This window comes from Anomaloglossus baeobatrachus, chromosome 8, assembly GCF_048569485.1.
Source record: "Anomaloglossus baeobatrachus isolate aAnoBae1 chromosome 8, aAnoBae1.hap1, whole genome shotgun sequence".
NCBI classification, from domain to species: Eukaryota; Metazoa; Chordata; class Amphibia; order Anura; family Aromobatidae; genus Anomaloglossus; species Anomaloglossus baeobatrachus.
In genome coordinates, this window is record NC_134360.1 from 68,076,284 (window position 1) to 68,096,935 (window position 20,652).

Sequence of the window (20,652 nt, forward strand, 5' to 3'; positions counted from 1 at the left end):
TCCGGAGGCCACACAAAGTATTACACTAAAAGTGTAAAGCCTCTCCCCTTCAGCCTATACACCCCCCGTACTGCTACGGGCTCATCAGTTTTGGTGCAAAAGCCCGAAGGAGGAAAAAATTATAAACTGGTTTAAAGTAAATTCAATCCGAAGGAATATCGGAGAACTGAAACCATTTAACATGAACAACATGTGTTATACAAAAACAGGGGCGGGTGCTGGGTCTCCCAATTGGAGCTAGAAGAAAAGGAATTTACGGTAAGTAAACAAAATTCCCTTCTTCTTTGTCGCTCCTTATTGGGAGACCCAGACAATTGGGACGTCCAAAAGCAGTCCCTGGGTGGGTAAATAATACCTCATAATAGAGCCGTAACGGCCCCGTCCTACAGGTGGGCAACTGCCGCCTGAAGGACTCGCCTACCTAGGCTGGCATCTGCCGAAGCATAGGTATGCACCTGATAGTGCTTCGTGAAAGTGTGCAGGCTCGACCAGGTAGCTGCCTGACACACCTGCTGAGCCGTAGCCTGGTGTCGCAAGGCCCAGGACGCTCCCACGGCCCTGGTAGAATGGGCCTTCAGTCCTGAGGGAACCGGAAGCCCCGAGGAACGGTAAGCTTCGAGAATTGGTTTCTTGATCCACCGAGCCAGGGTTGACTTGGAAGCTTGTGTCCCTTTACGCCGACCAGCGACAAGGACAAAGAGTGCATCCGAGCGGCGCAGGGGCGCCGTTCGAGAAATGTAGATCTTGGCGGACGTAGGTTTCCTAGCCTGTCTCATAGTGGCAATCACCTCTTGAGATAATCCTGAAGACGCTAGGATCCAGGACTCAATGGCCACACAGTCAGGTTGAGGGCCGCAAAATTCAGATGGAAAAACGGCCCTTGAGACAGCAAATCTGGTCGGTCTGGCAGTGCCCACGGTTGGCCGACCGTGAGATGCCACAGATCCGGGTACCACGACCTCCTCGGCCAGTCTGGAGCGACGAGGATGACGCGGCGGCAGTCGGCCCTGATCTTGCGTAACACTCTGGGCAACAGTGCCAGAGGAGGAAACACATAAGGAAGCCGAAACTGCGACCAATCCTGAACTAAGGCGTCTGCCGCCATAGCTCTGTGATCTTGAGATCGAGCCATGAATGTTGGGACCTTGTTGTTGTGCCGTGACGCCATTAGGTCGACGTCCGGCATCCCCCAGCGGCAACAGATCTCCTGAAACACGTCCGGGTGAAGGGACCATTCCCCTGCGTCCATGCCCTGGCGACTGAGAAAGTCTGCTTCCCAGTTTTCTACGCCCGGGATGTGAACTGCGGATATGGTGGATGCTGTGGCTTCCACCCACAGCAGAATCCGCCGGACTTCCTGGAAGGCTTGCCGACTGCGTGTCCCACCTTGGTGGTTGATGTAAGCCACCGCTGTGGAGTTGTCCGACTGAATTCGGATCTGCTTGCCTTCCAGCCACTGCTGGAACGCTTTTAGGGCAAGATACACTGCCCTGATCTCCAGAACATTGATCTGAAGTGAGGACTCTTGCTGAGTCCACGTACCCTGAGCCCTGTGGTGGAGAAAAACTGCTCCCCACCCTGACAGACTCGCGTCCGTCTTGACCACCGCCCAGGATGGTGGTAGGAAGGATTTCCCCTTCGATAATGAAGTGGGAAGAAGCCACCACCGAAGGGAAGCTTTGGTTGCCTGAGAGAGGGAAACGTTCCTGTCTAGGGACGTCGGCATCCTGTCCCACTTGCGTAGGATGTCCCATTGAAGTGGACGCAGGTGAAACTGCGCGAAAGGGACTGCTTCCATTGCTGCCACCATCTTCCCCAGGAAGTGCATGAGGCGCCTCAAGGGGTGTGACCGACCTTGAAGGAGAGATTGCACCCCTGTCTGTAGTGAACGCTGTTTGTCCAGCAGAAGCTTCACTATTGCTGGAAGAGTATGAAACTCCATGCCAAGATATGTCAGCGATTGGACCGGTGTCAGATTTGACTTTGGAAAATTGATGATCCACCCGAAACTCTGGAGAATCTCCAGAGTAACGTTGAGGCTGTGTTGGCATGCCTCTTGAGAGGGTGCCTTGACCAGCAGATCGTCTAAGTAAGGTATCACTGAGTGACCCTGAGAGTGGAGGACCGCAACTACTGTAGCCATGACCTTGGTGAAAACCCTTGGGGCTGTCGCCAGGCCGAACGGCAGTGCCGCGAACTGAAGGTGTTCGTCTCCTATGGCGAAGCGCAAGAAGCGCTGATGCTCTGGAGCAATTGGTACGTGGAGATAAGCATCCTTGATATCGATCGATGCTAGGAAATCTCCTTGGGACATTGAGGCGATGACGGAGCGGAGGGATTCCATCCGGAACCGCCTGGTCCTTACGTGTTTGTTGAGCAGTTTTAGGTCCAAAACAGGACGGAAGGACCCGTCCTTCTTTGGAACCACAAACAGGTTGGAGTAGAAACCGTGGCCCTGTTGCTGAAGAGGAACCGGGACCACCACTCCTTCTGCCTTCAGAATGCCCACCGCCTGCAGAAGAGCCTCGGCTCGCTCGGGAGGCGGAGATGTTCTGAAGAATCGAGACGGAGGACGAGAGCTGAACTCTATCCTGTAACCGTGAGACAAAATGTCTCTCACCCAACGGTCTTTTACTTGTGGCAGCCAGGTGTCGCAAAAGCGGGAGAGCCTGCCACCGACCGAGGATGCGGTGTGAGGAGGCCGTAAGTCATGAGGAAGCCGCCTTAGTAGCGGCACCTCCGGCGGTCTTTTTAGGGCGTGATTTAGACCGCCATGCGTCGGAGTTCCTCTGATCCTTCTGAGGCCTTTTGGACGAGGAGAATTGGGACCTGCCCGCACCCCGAAAGGACCGAAACCTCGACTGTCGCCTCCTCTGTTGGGGTGTTTTTGGTTTGGCCTGGGGTAAGGATGTTTCCTTTCCCTTGGATTGTTTGATGATTTCATCCAATCTCTCACCAAACAAACGGTCGCCAGAAAATGGCAATCCAGTTAAGCACTTTTTGGAAGCCGAATCTGCCTTCCATTCCCGCAGCCACAAGGCCCTGCGTATTGCCACCGAATTGTCGGCTGCAACCGCCGTACGGCTCGCAGAGTCCAGGACAGCATTAATAGCGTAGGACGCAAATGCCGACGTTTGAGAGGTTATAGACGCCACCTGCGGCGCAGACGTACGTGTGAGTGCGTCAATTTGCGCCTGACCAGCTGAGATAGCTTGGAGTGCCCATACGGCTGCGAATGCTGGAGCAAAAGACGCGCCGATAGCTTCATAGATGGATTTCAACCAGAGCTCCATCTGTCTGTCAGTGGCATCCTTGAGTGAAGCTCCATCTTCCACTGCAACTATGGATCTAGCCGCAAGTCTGGAGATTGGAGGATCCACCTTGGGACACTGAGTCCAGCCCTTGACCACGTCAGGGGGGAAGGGGTAACGTGTATCCTTAAGGCGCTTGGAAAAACGCTTATCTGGACAAGCTCGGTGTTTCTGGACTGCCTCTCTGAAGTCAGAGTGGTCCAGAAACATACTCTTTGTACGCTTGGGAAACCTGAAACGGAATTTCTCCTGCTGAGAAGCTGACTCCTCCACTGGAGGAGCTGAGGGAGAAATATCCAACATTTCATTGATGGACGCAATAAGATCATTCACTATGGCGTCCCCATCAGGAGTATCAAGGTTGAGAGCGGCTTCAGGATCAGAATCCTGATCAGCTACCTCCGCTTCATCATACAAAGAGTCCTCTCGCTGAGACCCTGAACATTGTGATGATGTCGAGGGGATATCATAGCGAGCTCGCTTAATCGGTCTGGGGCTGCGGTCCGTGTCAGAGACCTCACCCTGGGATCCATGAGACACCCCGGGAGGACATTGCTGTTCCAACTGAGGGGGACCAGGGGGCAATGATTCCACAGTGCCCCTGGCTTGAGATGCCGGCCTGGACTGCAAGGCTTCTAATATCTTAGCCATAGTCTCAGAAAGTCTTTCAGTAAAAACTGCAAACTCCGTCCCTGTCACCTGGACAGTGTTAACAGGTGGTTCTCCCTGGGCCGCCCTTAGCAGAGGCTCCGGCTGAGAAAGTGCCACAGGGGCCGAGCATTGCACACAATGAGGGTCAGTGGAACCTGCCGGCAGTATAGCCGTACATGCTGCACAGGCAGCATAGTAAGTCTGTGCTTTGGCACCCTTGCTATTTGTGGACGACATGCTGTTGTCTCCTCTGAGCAATACAGGAGGGTATATAGACAAAAATCAACAGTGCACCATACAGTGTAAAGTATAGTCTATAATTATGTAATCTATAAGTACACTTCTGCACTAGTGGGGCCAGCACCACAGGTGCTGCTTACCGCCTTCGCAAAGCGGTTGTGTGGGCACCAGAAATCCTGCCTGGGTCTCCCTGAGCTTGTCTCTCCTCTCCAGCGTTAGCAGAGCTGAGAGGAATGGCTGCCGGCGTCCAGAGGAGAGGAGGGAGCCGTGGGCGTGACCCAGAAAAGTGCGGGAACTGGTGCCCCACTGTGCAGAGTGAGGGGGGTGGAGTATGCAAAGCATGCTCCAGCCCTCAGTGCTGCCGTCCTGTACAGCGTCCCGCCCTTCCCCTGACTGGCATTTCTGGGGGCGGGAAGAAAACGAGACTAGGCCGCAAAAGCCGGGGACTCGAGTTATAAGCGCGGCCGCCGTATAAGCGCGGTCGGCGCGGAAGTCCCCGGCGCACTAACAGTCCCAGCCGCGCCGTAGTGATAACCATGGCAGCGGCGGTCAGCGCGGCAGTCCCCCTACACGAACACACTCAGCGACGCTGAAGTGTGTAATGGCACAAACGCAGTCAGCGCTGCTGTCCCCGGTGCACTAGCACACCCAGCAATGCTGGAGTGTTGCTGTGCGCGGTCCCCACGGGGACACAGTACCTCAAAGTAGCAGGGCCATGTCCCTGAACGATACTCGGCTCCTATCCAGCATGGTCCTCAGGAGCTGTGGATGGAGCATGGTCTCCTGTGCCTGGAGACCGAAAAGATCCCACTTCACCCAGAGCCCTAATTGAGGGATGGGGAAGGAAAGCAGCATGTGGGCTCCAGCCTCCGTACCTGCAATGGATACCTCAACCTTAACAACACCGCCGACAAGAGTGGGGTGAGAAGGGAGCATGCTGGGGGCCCTGTTATGGGCCCTCTTTTCTTCCATCCGACATAGTCAGCAGCTGCTGCTGACTAAGCTGTGGAGCTATGCGTGCATGTCTGACCTCCTTCGCACAAAGCATAAAAACTGATGAGCCCATAGCAGTACGGGGGGTGTATAGGCTGAAGGGGAGGGGCTTTACACTTTTAGTGTAATACTTTGTGTGGCCTCCGGAGGCATAAGCTATACACCCGATTGTCTGGGTCTCCCAATAAGGAGCGACAAAGAAACTGAAAATTCTAGTGAAACGTCTCCATAAGACCTTACTTATAGGGGACCTGTCACCAGATTTGGTCACTATAAGCTGCGGCCACCAGCAGTGAGCTCTTATGCAGTATACAGCCTTCCAGAATACTGTATATAAGAGCCAAGGCCGCTGTGTATAACAAAAAAACACATCCTCACCTATGGGGTGGTCCAGTCCGATGGGTGTCTCTGTTCTCCGGTCCGGCGCCTCCTCTCTGCTGAGATCTCTGTCCTGCTTCTATTCCGTCCAGTGTGGATTATGCGATCTACATCTTCCACACAGGCCAGCATTGTGATCACCAGATCACCGTATTGTAGTGCATATGCATGGGTGGTCTTTAACCTTTACAAGCGAGTGCGCACTACAATACTTTGCTCTGCCCTTCGCAGCGCACATCACAGTGCTATATACTGCCCCCCGAGGAAGCGCTCTTAGTGAAACACGTCGGGGCTTCCCCCCTCTCTATTGGACTCTCATTCAGCATCTGCACTTGCACTTTACTATGGGTACGTTATTGTCTGTCCAACGTTATTCCACAGGGTATGGATTTTTCCTTACTATAGGCTTTTTAGGGCTTCTAACATTGTGATCCCCTGTGTCATTAACTATGTAGTCTATGGGATTACCCCATTTATTATGCTGCAGAGGTCCTGGACTGGGATATCTCTGATTCTTTTGTATCTCCAATCACTGTTGTATTTTACCTTTTGTACATTCCATGATAACAGTGCCCCTATATGCATTCTTGAAATAATAAAATCATATATATTCTACAGGTGCTTCTTGTAGGTTTTTTTCATAATGAATGGCCATATAAAACTCATTTTTCTTGTTTTTCTATGCACAGGACACAATGCTGGCCAGTGTGGAAGATGTAGATCACATCATCCACACTAGGCAGGATATAAGGAGGACGGCAATCGAAGCAGAGAGGAGGTGCTGAACCAAAGAGCAGCAACACCCACCTGACTGGACCGCCCCTTAGGTGAGTATTATACAAGTGCTTTTTATGTTACACAAAGCGGCCTGATCTCTTATATACAGTATTTTAGAATACTGTATATAACAACTTACTAGTGGTGGCCGTAGCTTATAGTCCCCAAATCTGGTGACAGGTTCCTTTAAGGGGTTTTCCAGTCTTGTGATGAAAGCCTGCAATCGCAATGTGACTGCAAACTTCTGGATCCTCACAGTGCGCACACTGTAAGGATGCAAGTAGGCCATTTGCATAGTTCCGGTCACAATTCAACTAGACGTGCACAGCCTTTCTTAATTGACTTTTATTGAACGAGGCTGAGAACATCTAGTTGGCACGTGACCATATGTATGCAAATGTGACTGTCCGGTCTGCAGACACTGGAGAATCCTGACAGCGTACAGTGTTCGCACTGTGAGGATCCAGACATTTGCAGTCACATTGCGTAACTCTACACTGTCACCACAAGACCAGATAGCCCCTTTAACCTACACCAGAGTTTCAATTTTCTTTTGTCCTGTGCAGAGCAGCCCTCCAGAAAACCATTTTTAGCGACTGTCAGATAGGTTTTCACTGATGAAACATAGACAAGGAGTGACAGAGCTTGTTGGTCTCACTACTTGGCTCAGCTACTCACAATCACACAATAAATGGCATCTTTGCACCACAATCATTGTAGAAAAAAAATTCAGAAGAGACCATATTACACCTCTGGGAGGAGAGAAGGGGTGAGCAACAACTTCTTTTAAAGGGAAGCTGTCACCAGATTTGGTGACTATAAGCTGCGGCCACCAGCAGTGGGCTCTTCTATACAGCATTATAACATGCTGTATATAAGAGCCCAAGCCGCTGTGTAGAACAAAAAAATTACTTTATAATACTCACGTAAGGTGCGGTGCAGACTGGTCGGATGGGCGTCTCCGTTCTCAGAGTTTGGCACCTCCTCTTTCGGCCATCTTTGTACTCCTTCTGAAGCCTGGGTGCATGATGCGTCCTACGTCATCCACACTCGCCGGCATTGAGGTCCTGCGCAGGTAATACTCGAGTTTAAAGGGAACCTGTTACCAGATTTGGCGACTATAAGGCATTAAGGTCCTGCGCCGGCGCACTTTGATCTTCCCTGAGTAGGGCAGATCAAAGTGCGCCGGCGCAGGACCTGAATGCCTTATAGCCGCCAAATCTGGTGACAGGTTCCCTTTAAACTCGAGTATTACCCTAATCATGATCCACTGACACATATTCAGGATTAATCCTCTTCAGTAAGGCAATCAGCAGAATACAAGACAGCATTGTTTCTGGAGAGGACGGGGTATTTGTGTGGCTTCATCAGGAAGTTTACACTTGGCATCCACACTTAAGCTAATACCTTTCCTTTCTAGGGCAGGAGCGTCTGCCAGGCGTACTGTGCCTCCAGCTATGTCGGTGCTACATAACACTAAGGACGTTGTTTTCTGCGCCTGATTTTAATACTACCGCAGATTCCTACTGACAACAAAAAAACATAACCAGCCAATCACTGAGAATTAATGGGGTTTCCGTAAGATAAACATTAAATTGTCCATCCACAGCTCGTGACCCCACTCCACACACCCGTGAATGACAGGTGAGTAACCATTATATCACATCAGGAAGGGGCTAAAATACTTTATATACCGCTCCTTTAATTGTTGCCTTTTGGGAAGATGGTGATCAGATTCAATAGGAGCAACTGGAAATAGTCAACAGATAGGAAAAACACTCACTTCAGATTCTGATTCGTCATACGAGGCTGCCCGCCGGTATCGGACCTTGTTACCATTGCGAGAATCCGGGCTGCCCGCTTTCTCCTCCGTTTTGGCTTTTGTCTTGCCTTTCTTCATCAGAAAGTTGTCCACTACCCAGAACATTAATGCCTGTTGAAGAAACAAGTTCTTATTTATGGAGTTATAGATTGACCAATACAAAATTCAGAAATGAAGCTGCTTGAAAAAGTAATATAAAAGACTAAAGATTAAGTCGATTCATTTTCAGCCGCTTCTGGACCACCCATAGACTTAAAACATCCGGGCGGTCCCGCTCCTATTCCGACTCTGATCTTCTAAAACGCGCCTGCACAGCTGCGGCAGCAGGGATCCTCATGAATATGGCACAGATGGCTTATTACAGTCTGCGCCTTGTCCATCGCTATATACATAGGGCCAAGAAGCGCTGTATACTCCGTAATAAGAAGCACCCGATAAACAGCGGCCATGTGATTGCAGTGTATAGTGAGGAAGCAGGAGCTGCTGGGTCATAAGAGACAGACAGCTCTGCTGTATTGCCAGGAGGCTGCATTTCTCCTGCAACTTGGGCCAATATACCCAATTACACGTGAAATAAGCTGAAAGAAGGGAATTTTGTTTACTTACCGTAAATTCCTTTTCTTCTAGCTCCTATTGGGAGACTTAGACAATTGGGTGTATAGCTTCTGCCTCCAGAGGCCACACAAAGTATTACACTTTAAAAAGTGTAACCCCTCCCCTCTGCCTATACACCCTCCCGTGCATCACGGGCTCCTCAGTTTTGGTGCAAAAGCAGGAAGGAGGAAACTTACAAGTTGGTCTAAGGTAAATTCAATCCGAAGGATGTTCGGAGAACTGAAAACCATGAACCAAAAGAACCATTCAACATGAACAACATGTGTACACAAAAGAACAAACAGCCCGAAGGGAACAGGGGCGGGTGCTGGGTCTCCCAATAGGAGCTAGAAGAAAAGGAATTTACGGTAAGTAAACAAAATTCCCTTCTTCTTTGTCGCTCCATTGGGAGACCCAGACAATTGGGACGTCCAAAAGCAGTCCCTGGGTGGGTAAAAGAATACCTCGATAAAAAAGAGCCGAAAACGACCCCCTCTTACAGGTGGGCAACCGCCGCCTGAAGGACTCGCCTACCTAGACTGGCGTCTGCCGAAGCATAGGTATGCACCTGATAGTGTTTCGTGAAAGTGTGCAGACTAGACCAGGTAGCTGCCTGACACACCTGCTGAGCCGTAGCCCGGTGCCGCAATGCCCAGGACACACCCACGGCTCTGGTAGAATGGGTTTTCAGCCCTGAAGGAAGCGGAAGCCCCGAAGAACGGTAGGCTTCAAGAATCGGTTCCTTGATCCACCGAGCCAAGGTTGACTTGGAAGCCTGCGAACCCTTACGCTGGCCAGCGACAAGGACAAAAGAGCGCATCTGAACGGCGCAGGGGCGCCGTGCGAGACACGTAGAGCCGGAGTGCTCTCACCAGATCTAATGAGTGCAAATCCTTTTCACATTGGTGAATTGGATTAGGGCAAAATGAAGGTAAGGAGATATCCTGATTGAGATGAAAAGGAGATACCACCTTAGGGAGAAATTCCGGAACAGGACGCAGAACCACCTTATCCTGGTGAAAAACCAGGAAGGGGGCTTTGCATGACAGCGCTGCCAGCTCCGACACTCTACGGAGCGATGTAACTGCCACTAGAAATGCCACCTTCTGCGAAAGACGTGATAAAGAGACATCCCGCAGCGGCTCGAAAGGTGGTTTCTGAAGAGCCGTTAGCACCCTGTTAAGGTCCCAGGGTTCCAGCGGACGCTTATAAGGTGGGACTATGTGGCAAACTCCCTACAGGAACGTGCGGACCTGCGGAAGCCTGGCTAGACGCTTTTGAAAAAATACGGATAGCGCCGATACTTGTCCCTTGAGAGAGCCGAGAGACAAACCCTTGTCCATTCCGGATTGGAGGAATGAAAGAAAAGTGGGTAAGGCAAAGGGCCAGGGAGTAAAACCATTATCAGAGCACCAGGATAAGAAGATCCTCCAAGACCTGTGATAGATCTTGGCGGACGTTGGTTTCCTGGCCTGTCTCATGGTGGCAATGACATCTTGAGATAACCCTGAGGACGCTAGGAGCCAGGACTCAATGGCCACACAGTCAGGTTGAGGGCCACAGAATTCAGATGGAAAAACGGCCCTTGTGACAGCAAGTCTGGGCGGTCTGGGAGCGCCCACGGTTGACCCACCGTGAGATGCCACAGATCCGGGTACCACGACCGCCTCGGCCAATCTGGGGCGACGAGAATGGCGCGACGACAGTCGGACCTGATTTTGCGCAGTACTCTGGGCAGCATCGCCAGAGGAGGAAATACATAAGGCAGTCGAAACTGCGACCAATCCTGAACTAAAGCGTCCGCCGCCAGAGCTCTGTGATCTTGAGACCGGGCCATGAATGCCGGGACTTTGTTGTTGTGCCGTGACGCCATAAGATCGACGTCCGGCGTTCCCCAGCGGCGACAGATCTCTCGAAACACGTCTGGGTGAAGAGACCATTCCCCCGCGTCCATGCCCTGACGACTGAGAAAATCTGCTTCCCAGTTTTCTACGCCCGGGATGTGAACTGCGGAGATGGTGGAGGCTGTGGCTTCCACCCACTGCAGAATCCGTCGGACTTCCTGGAAGGCTTGACGACTGCGAGTGCCTCCTTGGTGGTAGATGTATGCGACGGCAGTGGCGTTGTCCAACTGGATACGGATCTGCCTGCCCTCCAGCCACCGATGAAAAGCCAATAGGGCTAGATACACTGCCCTTATCTCCAGAATATTGATCTGAATGGATGACTATCGGAGTCCAGGTTCCCTGAGCCCTGTGGTGGAGAAAAACCGCCCCCCACCTTGACAGGCTCGCGTCCGTGGTGACCACAGCCCAGGTTGGGGGTAGGAAGGATTTTCCCTGCGACAGAGAGTTGGGAAGGAGCCACCACTGAAGTGACGTCTTGGTTGCAAGGGAAAGAGAGACGTTCCTGTCGAGGGAAGTCGACCTCCTGTCCCATTTGCGGAGAATGTCCCACTGGAGTGGCCGCAGATGGAATTGCGCGAAGGGCACTGCCTCCATCGCTGCCACCATCTTCCCCAGGAAGTGCATGAGAAGCCTCAAGGGGTGTGACTGACCCCGAAGAAGAGATTGCACCCCTGCTTGCAGAGAAAGATGTTTGTCCAGCGGTAGCATGACTACCGCTGACTGAGTATGAAACTCCATCCCGAGGTAAGTCAGTGATTGGGTCGGTGTCAACTTGGATTTTGGGAAGTTGATGATCCACCCGAACTGCTGGAGAGTCGCCAGGGCGACGGTAAGGCTGTTTTGACACGCCATCTGAGAGGGTGCCCTGACCAGAAGATCGTCTAAGTAGGGAATCACCGAGTGGCCCTGAGAGTGTAGGACTGCCACAACAGATGCCATGAGCTTGGTGAACACCCGTGGGGCTGTCGCCAGGCCGAAAGGCAATGCCACGAATTGAAGGTGTTCGTCCCCGATGGCGAAACGCAAAAAGCGTTGATGTTGGTGCGATCGGCACATGGAGATAAGCATCCTTGATGTCGATCGATGCTAGGAAGTCTCCTTGTGACATCGACGCGATGACCGAGCTGAGAGATTCCATCCGAAACCGTCTGATGCTCACATGTCTTGAGTAGTTTGAGGTCCAGAACGGGACGGAACGAACCGTCCTTCTTTGGCACCACGAACAAGTTGGAGTAAAAGCCGCGACCATGTTCCTGGGGGGGAACAGGGATCACAACTCCTTCTGTCTTCAGAGCGTCCACCGCCTGAAAAGAAGGGAATTTTGTTTACTTACCGTAAATTCCTTTTCTTCTAGCTCCAATTGGGAGACCCAGACAATTGGGTGTATAGCTTATGCCTCCGGAGGCCACACAAAGTATTACACTAAAAGTGTAAAGCCCCTCCCCTTCAGCCTATACACCCCCCGTACTGCTACGGGCTCATCAGTTTTGGTGCAAAAGCCCGAAGGAGGAAAAAATTATAAATTGGTTTAAAGTAAATTCAATCCGAAGGAATATCGGAGAACTGAAACCATTTAACATGAACAACATGTGTTATACAAAAACAGGGGCGGGTGCTGGGTCTCCCAATTGGAGCTAGAAGAAAAGGAATTTACGGTAAGTAAACAAAATTCCCTTCTTCTTTGTCGCTCCTTATTGGGAGACCCAGACAATTGGGACGTCCAAAAGCAGTCCCTGGGTGGGTAAATAATACCTCATAATAGAGCCGTAACGGCCCCGTCCTACAGGTGGGCAACTGCCGCCTGAAGGACTCGGCTACCTAGGCTGGCATCTGCCGAAGCATAGGTATGCACCTGATAGTGCTTCGTGAAAGTGTGCAGGCTCGACCAGGTAGCTGCCTGACACACCTGCTGAGCCGTAGCCTGGTGTCGCAAGGCCCAGGACGCTCCCACGGCCCTGGTAGAATGGGCCTTCAGTCCTGAGGGAACCGGAAGCCCCGAGGAACGGTAAGCTTCGAGAATTGGTTCCTTGATCCACCGAGCCAGGGTTGACTTAGAAGCTTGTGTCCCTTTACGCTGACAGCGACAAGGACAAAGAGTGCATCCGAGCGGCGCAGGGGCGCCGTTCGAGAAATGTAGATCTTGGCGGACGTAGGTTTCCTAGCCTGTCTCATAGTGGCAATGACCTCTTGAGATAATCCTGAAGACGCTAGGATCCAGGACTCAATGGCCACACAGTCAGGTTGAGGGCCGCAGAATTCAGATGGAAAAACGGCCCTTGAGACAGCAAATCTGGTCGGTCTGGCAGTGCCCACGGTTGGCCGACCGTGAGATGCCACAGATCCGGGTACCACGACCTCCTCGGCCAGTCTGGAGCGACGAGGATGACGCGGCGGCAGTCGGCCCTGATCTTGCGTAACACTCTGGGCAACAGTGCCAGAGGAGGAAACACATAAGGAAGCCGAAACTGCGACCAATCCTGAACTAAGGCGTCTGCCGCCATAGCTCTGTGATCTTGAGATCGAGCCATGAATGTTGGGACCTTGTTGTTGTGCCGTGACGCCATTAGGTCGACGTCCGGCATCCCCCAGCGGCAACAGATCTCCTGAAACACGTCCGGATGAAGGGACCATTCCCCTGCGTCCATGCCCTGGCGACTGAGAAAGTCTGCTTCCCAGTTTTCTACGCCCGGGATGTGAACTGCGGATATGGTGGATGCTGTGGCTTCCACCCACAGCAGAATCCGCCGGACTTCCTGGAAGGCTTGCCGACTGCGTGTCCCACCTTGGTGGTTGATGTAAGCCACCGCTGTGGAGTTGTCCGACTGAATTCGGATCTGCTTGCCTTCCAGCCACTGCTGGAACGCTTTTAGGGCAAGATACACTGCCCTGATCTCCAGAACATTGATCTGAAGTGAGGACTCTTGCTGAGTCCACGTACCCTGAGCCCTGTGGTGGAGAAAAACTGCTCCCCACCCCGACAGACTCGCGTCCGTCGTGACCACCGCCCAGGATGGGGGTAGGAAGGATTTCCCCTTCGATAATAAAGTGGGAAGAAGCCACCACCGAAGGGAAGCTTTGGTTGCCTGAGAGAGGGAAACGTTCCTGTCTAGGGACGTCGGCATCCTGTCCCACTTGCGTAGGATGTCCCATTGAAGTGGACGCAGGTGAAACTGCGCGAAAGGGACTGCTTCCATTGCTGCCACCATCTTCCCCAGGAAGTGCATGAGGCGCCTCAAGGGGTGTGACCGACCTTGAAGGAGAGATTGCACCCCTGTCTGTAGTGAACGCTTTTTGTCCAGCGGAAGCTTCACTATTGCTGGAAGAGTATGAAACTCCATGCCAAGATATGTCAGCGATTGGACCGGTGTCAGATTTGACTTTGGAAAATTGATGATCCACCCGAAACTCTGGAGAATCTCCAGAGTAACGTTGAGGCTGTGTTGGCATGCCTCTTGAGAGGGTGCCTTGACCAGCAGATCGTCTAAGTAAGGTATCACTGAGTGACCCTGAGAGTGGAGGACCGCAACTACTGTAGCCATGACCTTGGTGAAAACCCTTGGGGCTGTCGCCAGGCCGAACGGCAGTGCCGCGAACTGAAGGTGTTCGTCTCCTATGGCGAAGCGCAAGAAGCGCTGATGCTCTGGAGCAATTGGTACGTGGAGATAAGCATCCTTGATATCGATCGATGCTAGGAAATCTCCTTGGGACATTGAGGAGATGACGGAGCGGAGGGATTCCATCCGGAACCGCCTGGTCCTTACGTGTTTGTTGAGCAGTTTTAGGTCCAAAACAGGACGGAAGGACCCGTCCTTCTTTGGAACCACAAACAGGTTGGAGTAGAAACCGTGGCCCTGTTGCTGAAGAGGAACCGGGACCACCACTCCTTCTGCCTTCAGAATGCCCACCGCCTGCAGAAGAGCCTCGGCTCGCTCGGGAGGCGGAGAGGTTCTGAAGAATCGAGACGGAGGACGAGAGCTGAACTCTATCCTGTAACCGTGAGACAAAATGTCTCTCCCCCAACGGTCTTACTTGTGGCAGCCAGGTGTCGCAAAAGCGGGAGAGCCTGCCACCGACCGAGGATGCGGTGTGAGGAGGCCGTAAGTCATGAGGAAGCCGCCTTAGTAGCGGCACCTCCGGCGGTCTTTTTAGGGCGTGATTTAGACCGCCATGCGTCGGAGTTCCTCTGATCCTTCTGAGGCCTTTTGGACGAGGAGAATTGGGACCTGCCCGCACCCCGAAAGGACCGAAACCTCGACTGTCCCCTCCTCTGTTGGGGTGTTTTTGGTTTGGCCTGGGGTAAGGATGTTTCCTTTCCCTTGGATTGTTTGATGATTTCATCCACTCTCACCAAACAAACGGTCGCCAGAAAATGGCAATCCAGTTAAGCACTTTTTGGAAGCCGAATCTGCCTTCCATTCCCGTAGCCACAAGGCCCTGCGTATTGCCACCGAATTGTCGGCTGCAACCGCCGTACGGCTCGCAGAGTCCAGGACAGCATTAATAGCGTAGGACGCAAATGCCGACGTTTGAGAGGTTATAGACGCCACCTGCGGCGCAGACGTACGTGTGAGTGCGTCAATTTGCGCCTGACCAGCTGAGATAGCTTGGAGTGCCCATACGGCTGCGAATGCTGGAGCAAAAGACGCGCCGATAGCTTCATAGATGGATTTCAACCAGAGCTCCATCTGTCTGTCAGTGGCATCCTTGAGTGAAGCTCCATCTTCCACTGCAACTATGGATCTAGCCGCAAGTCTGGAGATTGGAGGATCCACCTTGGGACACTGAGTCCAGCCCTTGACCACGTCAGGGGGGAAAGGGTAACGTGTATCCTTAAGGCGCTTGGAAAAACGCTTATCTGGACAAGCTCGGTGTTTCTGGACTGCCTCTCTGAAGTCAGAGTGGTCCAGAAACATACTCTTTGTACGCTTGGGAAACCTGAAACGGAATTTCTCCTGCTGAGAAGCTGACTCCTCCACTGGAGGAGCTGAGGGAGAAATATCCAACATTTCATTGATGGACGCAATAAGATCATTCACTATGGCGTCCCCATCAGGAGTATCAAGGTTGAGAGCGGCTTCAGGATCAGAATCCTGATCAGCTACCTCCGCTTCATCCTACAGAGAGTCCTCTCGCTGAGACCCTGAACATTGTGATGATGTCGAGGGGATATCATAGCGAGCTCGCTTAATCGGTCTGGGGCTGCGGTCCGTGTCAGAGACCTCACCCTGGGATCCATGAGACACCCCGGGAGGACATTGCTGTTCCAACTGAGGGGGACCAGGGGGCAATGATTCCACAGTGCCCCTGGCTTGAGATGCCGGCCTGGACTGCAAGGCTTCTAATATCTTAACCATAGTCTCAGAAAGTCTTTCAGTAAAAACTGCAAACTCCGTCCCTGTCACCTGGACAGTGTTAACAGGTGGTTCTCCCTGGGCCACCCTTAGCAGATGCTCCGGCTGAGAAAGTGCCACAGGGGCCGAGCATTGCACACAATGAGGGTTAGTGGAACCTGCCGGCAGTATAGCCGTACATGCTGCACAGGCAGCATAGTAAGTCTGTGCTTTGGCACCCTTGCTATTTGTGGACGACATGCTGTTGTCTCCTCTGAGCAATACAGGAGGGTATATAGACAAAAATCAACAGTGCACCATACAGTGTAAAGTATAGTCTATAATCATGTAATCTATAAGTACACTTCTGCACTAGTGGGGCCAGCACCACAGGTGCTGCTTACCGCCTTCGCAAAGCGGTTGTGTGGGCACCAGAAATCCTGCCTGGGTCTCCCTGAGCTTGTCTCTCCTCTCCAGCGTTAGCAGAGCTGAGAGGAATGGCTGCCGGCGTCCTGAGGAGAGGAGGGAGCCGTGGGCGTGACCCAGAAAAGTGCGGGAACTGGTGCCCCACTGTGCAGAGTGAGGGGGATGGAGTATGCAAAGCATGCTCCAGCCCTCAGTGCTGCCGTCCTGTACAGCGTCCCGCCCTTCCCCTGACTGGCAGGGCTGGGGGCGGGAAGAAAACGAGACTAGGCCGCAAAAGCCGGGGACTCGAGTTATAAGCGCGGCCGCCGTATAAGCGCGGTCGGCGCGGAAGTCCCCGGCGCACTAACAGTCCCAGCCGCGCCGTAGTGATAACCATGGCAGCGGCGGTCAGCGCGGCAGTCCCCCTACACGAACACACTCAGCGACGCTGAAGTGTGTAATGGCACAAACGCAGTCAGCGCTGCTGTCCCCGGTGCACTAGCACACCCAGCAATGCTGGAGTGTTGCTGTGCGCGGTCCCCACGGGGACACAGAGTACCTCAAAGTAGCAGGGCCATGTCCCTGAACGATACTCGGCTCCTATCCAACATGGTCCTCAGGAGCTGTGGATGGAGCACGGTCTCCTGTGCCTGGAGACCGAAAGGATCCCACTTCACCCAGAGCCCTAATTGAGGGATGGGGAAGGAAAGCAGCATGTGGGCTCCAGCCTCCGTACCCGCAATGGATACCTCAACCTTAACAACACCGCCGACAAGAGTGGGGTGAGAAGGGAGCATGCTGGGGGCCCTGTTATGGGCCCTCTTTTCTTCCATCCGACATAGTCAGCAGCTGCTGCTGACTAAGCTGTGGAGCTATGCGTGGATGTCTGCCTCCTTCGCACAAAGCATAAAAACTGATGAGCCCGTAGCAGTACGGGGGGTGTATAGGCTGAAGGGGAGGGGCTTTACACTTTTAGTGTAATACTTTGTGTGGCCTCCGGAGGCATAAGCTATACACCCAATTGTCTGGGTCTCCCAATAAGGAGCGACAAAGAAAGTGCATCGGCCCGCGCGGGGGGCGGAGAGGTTATGAAGAAACGAGTCGGGGGACGAGAGCTGAACTCTATCCTGTAACCGTGAGACAGAATGTCTCTCACCCATCGGTCTTGAACATGTGGCCACCAGGCGTCGCAAAAGCGGGAGAGCCTGCCACCGACCGAGGATGCGGTTCGGGGATGCCGAGAGTCATGAAGAGGCCGCCTTGGAGGCATTGCCTCCGGCGGGTTTTTGGGGGCGTGGCTTAGCCCGCCACACATAGGAGTTCCTCTGGCCTTTCTCCGGCCTGTTGGACGAAGAGGATTGGGGCTTGGCGGAGGGACGAAAGGACCGAAACCTCGATTGTATTTTCCGTTGCTGAGGTCTCTTAGGTTTGGACTGGGGTAAGGAGGAGTCCTTTCCCTTGGATTCCTTAATAATCTCATCCAATCGTTCGCCAAACAAGCGGTCGCCAGAAAACGGCAAACCGGTTAAGAACCTCTTGGAAGCCGAGTCTGCCTTCCATTCGCGCAGCCACATGGCCCTGCGGACTGCCACAGAATTAGCGGATGCCACCGCTGTACGGCTAGCAGAGTCTAGAACTGCGTTCATGGCGTAGGAAGAAAAAGCTGACGCCTGAGAAGTCAAAGACACAACCTGCGGAGCAGAATTACGCGTGACCGCATTAATCTCAGCCAGACAAGCTGAGATAGCTTGGAGTGCCCACACGGCTGCAAAAGCCGGAGCAAAAGACGCGCCCGTGGCTTCATAGATGGATTTCACCAGGGGCTCTATTCTGCCTGTGAGTGGCATCTTTTAGCGATGAGCCATCTGCAACCAATACCACAGATTTAGCCGCCAATCTAGAGACTGGAGGATCCACCTTGGGACATTGAGCCCAACCCTTTACAACGTCAGAGGGGAAGGGGTAACGTGTGTCAGTAAGGCGCTTAGTAAAGCGCTTGTCCGGAACCGCTCTGGGCTTCTGGACAGCATCTCTGAAGTTAGAGTGATCGAAAAACGCACTCAGTGTACGTTTAGGGAACCGAAACTGGTGTTTCTCCTGCTGAGAAGTCGACTCCTCTACAGGTGGCGGCGGGGGAGATATATCTAACACCTGGTTGATGGACGAGATAAGGTCATTTACTATGGCGTCCCCTTCAGGTGTATCAAGATTGAGAGCAACGTCAGGGTCAGAGCCCTGAGCTGCGACGTCCGCCTCGTCCTCCAGAGAGTCCTCAAGCTGGGAACCCGAGCAGCGTGAAGAAGTCGGGGAAGATTCCCAGCGGGCCCGCTTAGCCGGTCTGGGACTGTGGTCCGGGCAGGAGTCCTCCACGTGAGACCTAGGGCCCCCCCTGGGAGCGCGCTGCGGCGCGGACAGAGAGGGGCCTGGAGGGGACGATCGCACAGGGCCCGGGGCCTGTGTAAGGACCGGTCTGGACTGCAAAGCTTCAAGCAGCTTGGCAGACCATTTGTCCATAGACTGAGCCATGGATTGTGAAAGTGACTCAGTGAGTTTCTCAGCAAAAACGGCAAACTCTGTCCCTGCCGCCTGGACAGGGGGAGCAGGGGGGGTCTACCTGAGCCGGGGGGCCCACTAGTGACCGAGGCTCCGGCTGAGCAAGCAAAACAGGGGTCGAGCATTGCTCACAGTGAGGGTAGGTGGAACCCACAGGTAACATAGCCGCACAAGAGGTACAGGTCGCAAAATAACCCTGTGCCTTGGCACCCTTGCTCCTTGTGGACGACATGCTGTTGTCTCCTAGGAGAGTGATCACTGAGGGTATATGGGAAAAGGTATATAGCCCGACCGAACAGAAATATATATAAATATATAGTATCTATTCCGGCACCCTAAGGGGACCAGCACCGGGTGACCGGTGTGGCTTACCGACCGCTAAAAAGCGGAGCGTGTGTCCTCCAGATTCCCTGCCTTAGGTCTCCCAGAGTTGCAGAGCTCTTTCCTGGAAATCCTCCACAGGCAGAATGTCAAAAAATGGCTGCCGGAGCTCTCTGGGGAGGAGTGGAGCCGTGGGCGGCGCTAGAAAAGTGCGGGAATCTAGGGTTCCCACAGTGATCAGTGAGGGGGGAGGAAACATACAGGATGCTCCGGCCCTCACATCCGACGTCAGGTCGGCAGTCCCGCCCTTACCCCTGACAGACAGGCCCGGGGGCGGGAGTTTTGCTACTAGGCCGCAATGAAGCCGGGGACTAAATTTAAGACCGCGGCCGACAAGCAGGCGCGGTCGGCGCGGAAGTCCGCCGGTCTTCACAAATCAGCAGCTGCTGCAGCGTCCGGGATGAAGGCGCTCCATGCACAGCCCCCATGGGGACACAGAGTACCTTAGAGATGCAGGGCCCGGTCCCTGAGGATAAATAGACTCCTGTCCGGCAGATTCCCACAGGGGCTGCGGAGGGAGCACGGTCCCAGTAACTGGATGACCGGTCAGGATCCCACTTCTCCCAGAGCCGCTAAGGGATGGTGAAGGAAAACGGCATGAGGCTCCGGCCTTTGTACCCGCAATGGGTACCTCAACCTTAACAGCACTGCCGACGTAGTGGGGTGAGAAGGGAACATGCCGGGGGCCCCGTGGGGGCCCACTTTTCTTCCAACCGATATAACTAAAATGAGAATGCATGAGTGGATGTGTGCCTCCTTCCACACAAAGCATAAAACTGAGGAGCCCGTGATGCACGGGAGGGTGTATAGGCAGAGGGGAGGGGTTACACTTTTTAAAGTGTAATTCTTTGTGTGGCCTCCGGAGGCAGAAGCTATACACCCAATTGTCTGGGTCTCCCAATGGAGCGACAAAGAAATAAAAAATATTTAAATGCCCCAACATAAGGCCATAAAAGACCTTTGTGAGTCATTTCAATATTTATATATTGGTTTACACAATGTATAAAATAAATGGAAAAAATATATTTTTTTTAAATTTAGCAATGTAACAGTTAAGAAAAGAAAATGCCTCTGTCAATACAAATTGGTTACTACTAGCCTGGGACCAAAAAAAAAAGAAAAAAAAGTGACCAATCTATAAAAATAGTTGTTAATGAACAACGGAGCACACCTTTAAATGTGTTTCAGTGGTCATACAAACATAAAAACAACAAAAAAAAACCAATGACATTTCTTTAAGAGGGTGGTTCACTACTCTACATTAGCAGCCACATCCCTGTAAAACTGATAGGGAAGGCTTTTTCTAAATA

The 20,652-nt window shown here is 52.7% G+C and overlaps 1 protein-coding gene across 1 annotated transcript in view; it reads right to left on the reverse strand.

The window, feature by feature from the left end:
* The window catches only part of STIMATE (STIM activating enhancer), an 83,941-nt gene that overhangs the window by 20,156 nt on the left and 43,133 nt on the right, over nt 1-20,652 (reverse strand). Inside the window, exon 7 of the mRNA XM_075321765.1 lies at nt 8,134-8,283. Within this exon, the coding sequence (XP_075177880.1) occupies nt 8,134-8,283 (150 nt within the window). The remainder of the gene's footprint in view (nt 1-8,133; nt 8,284-20,652) is intronic.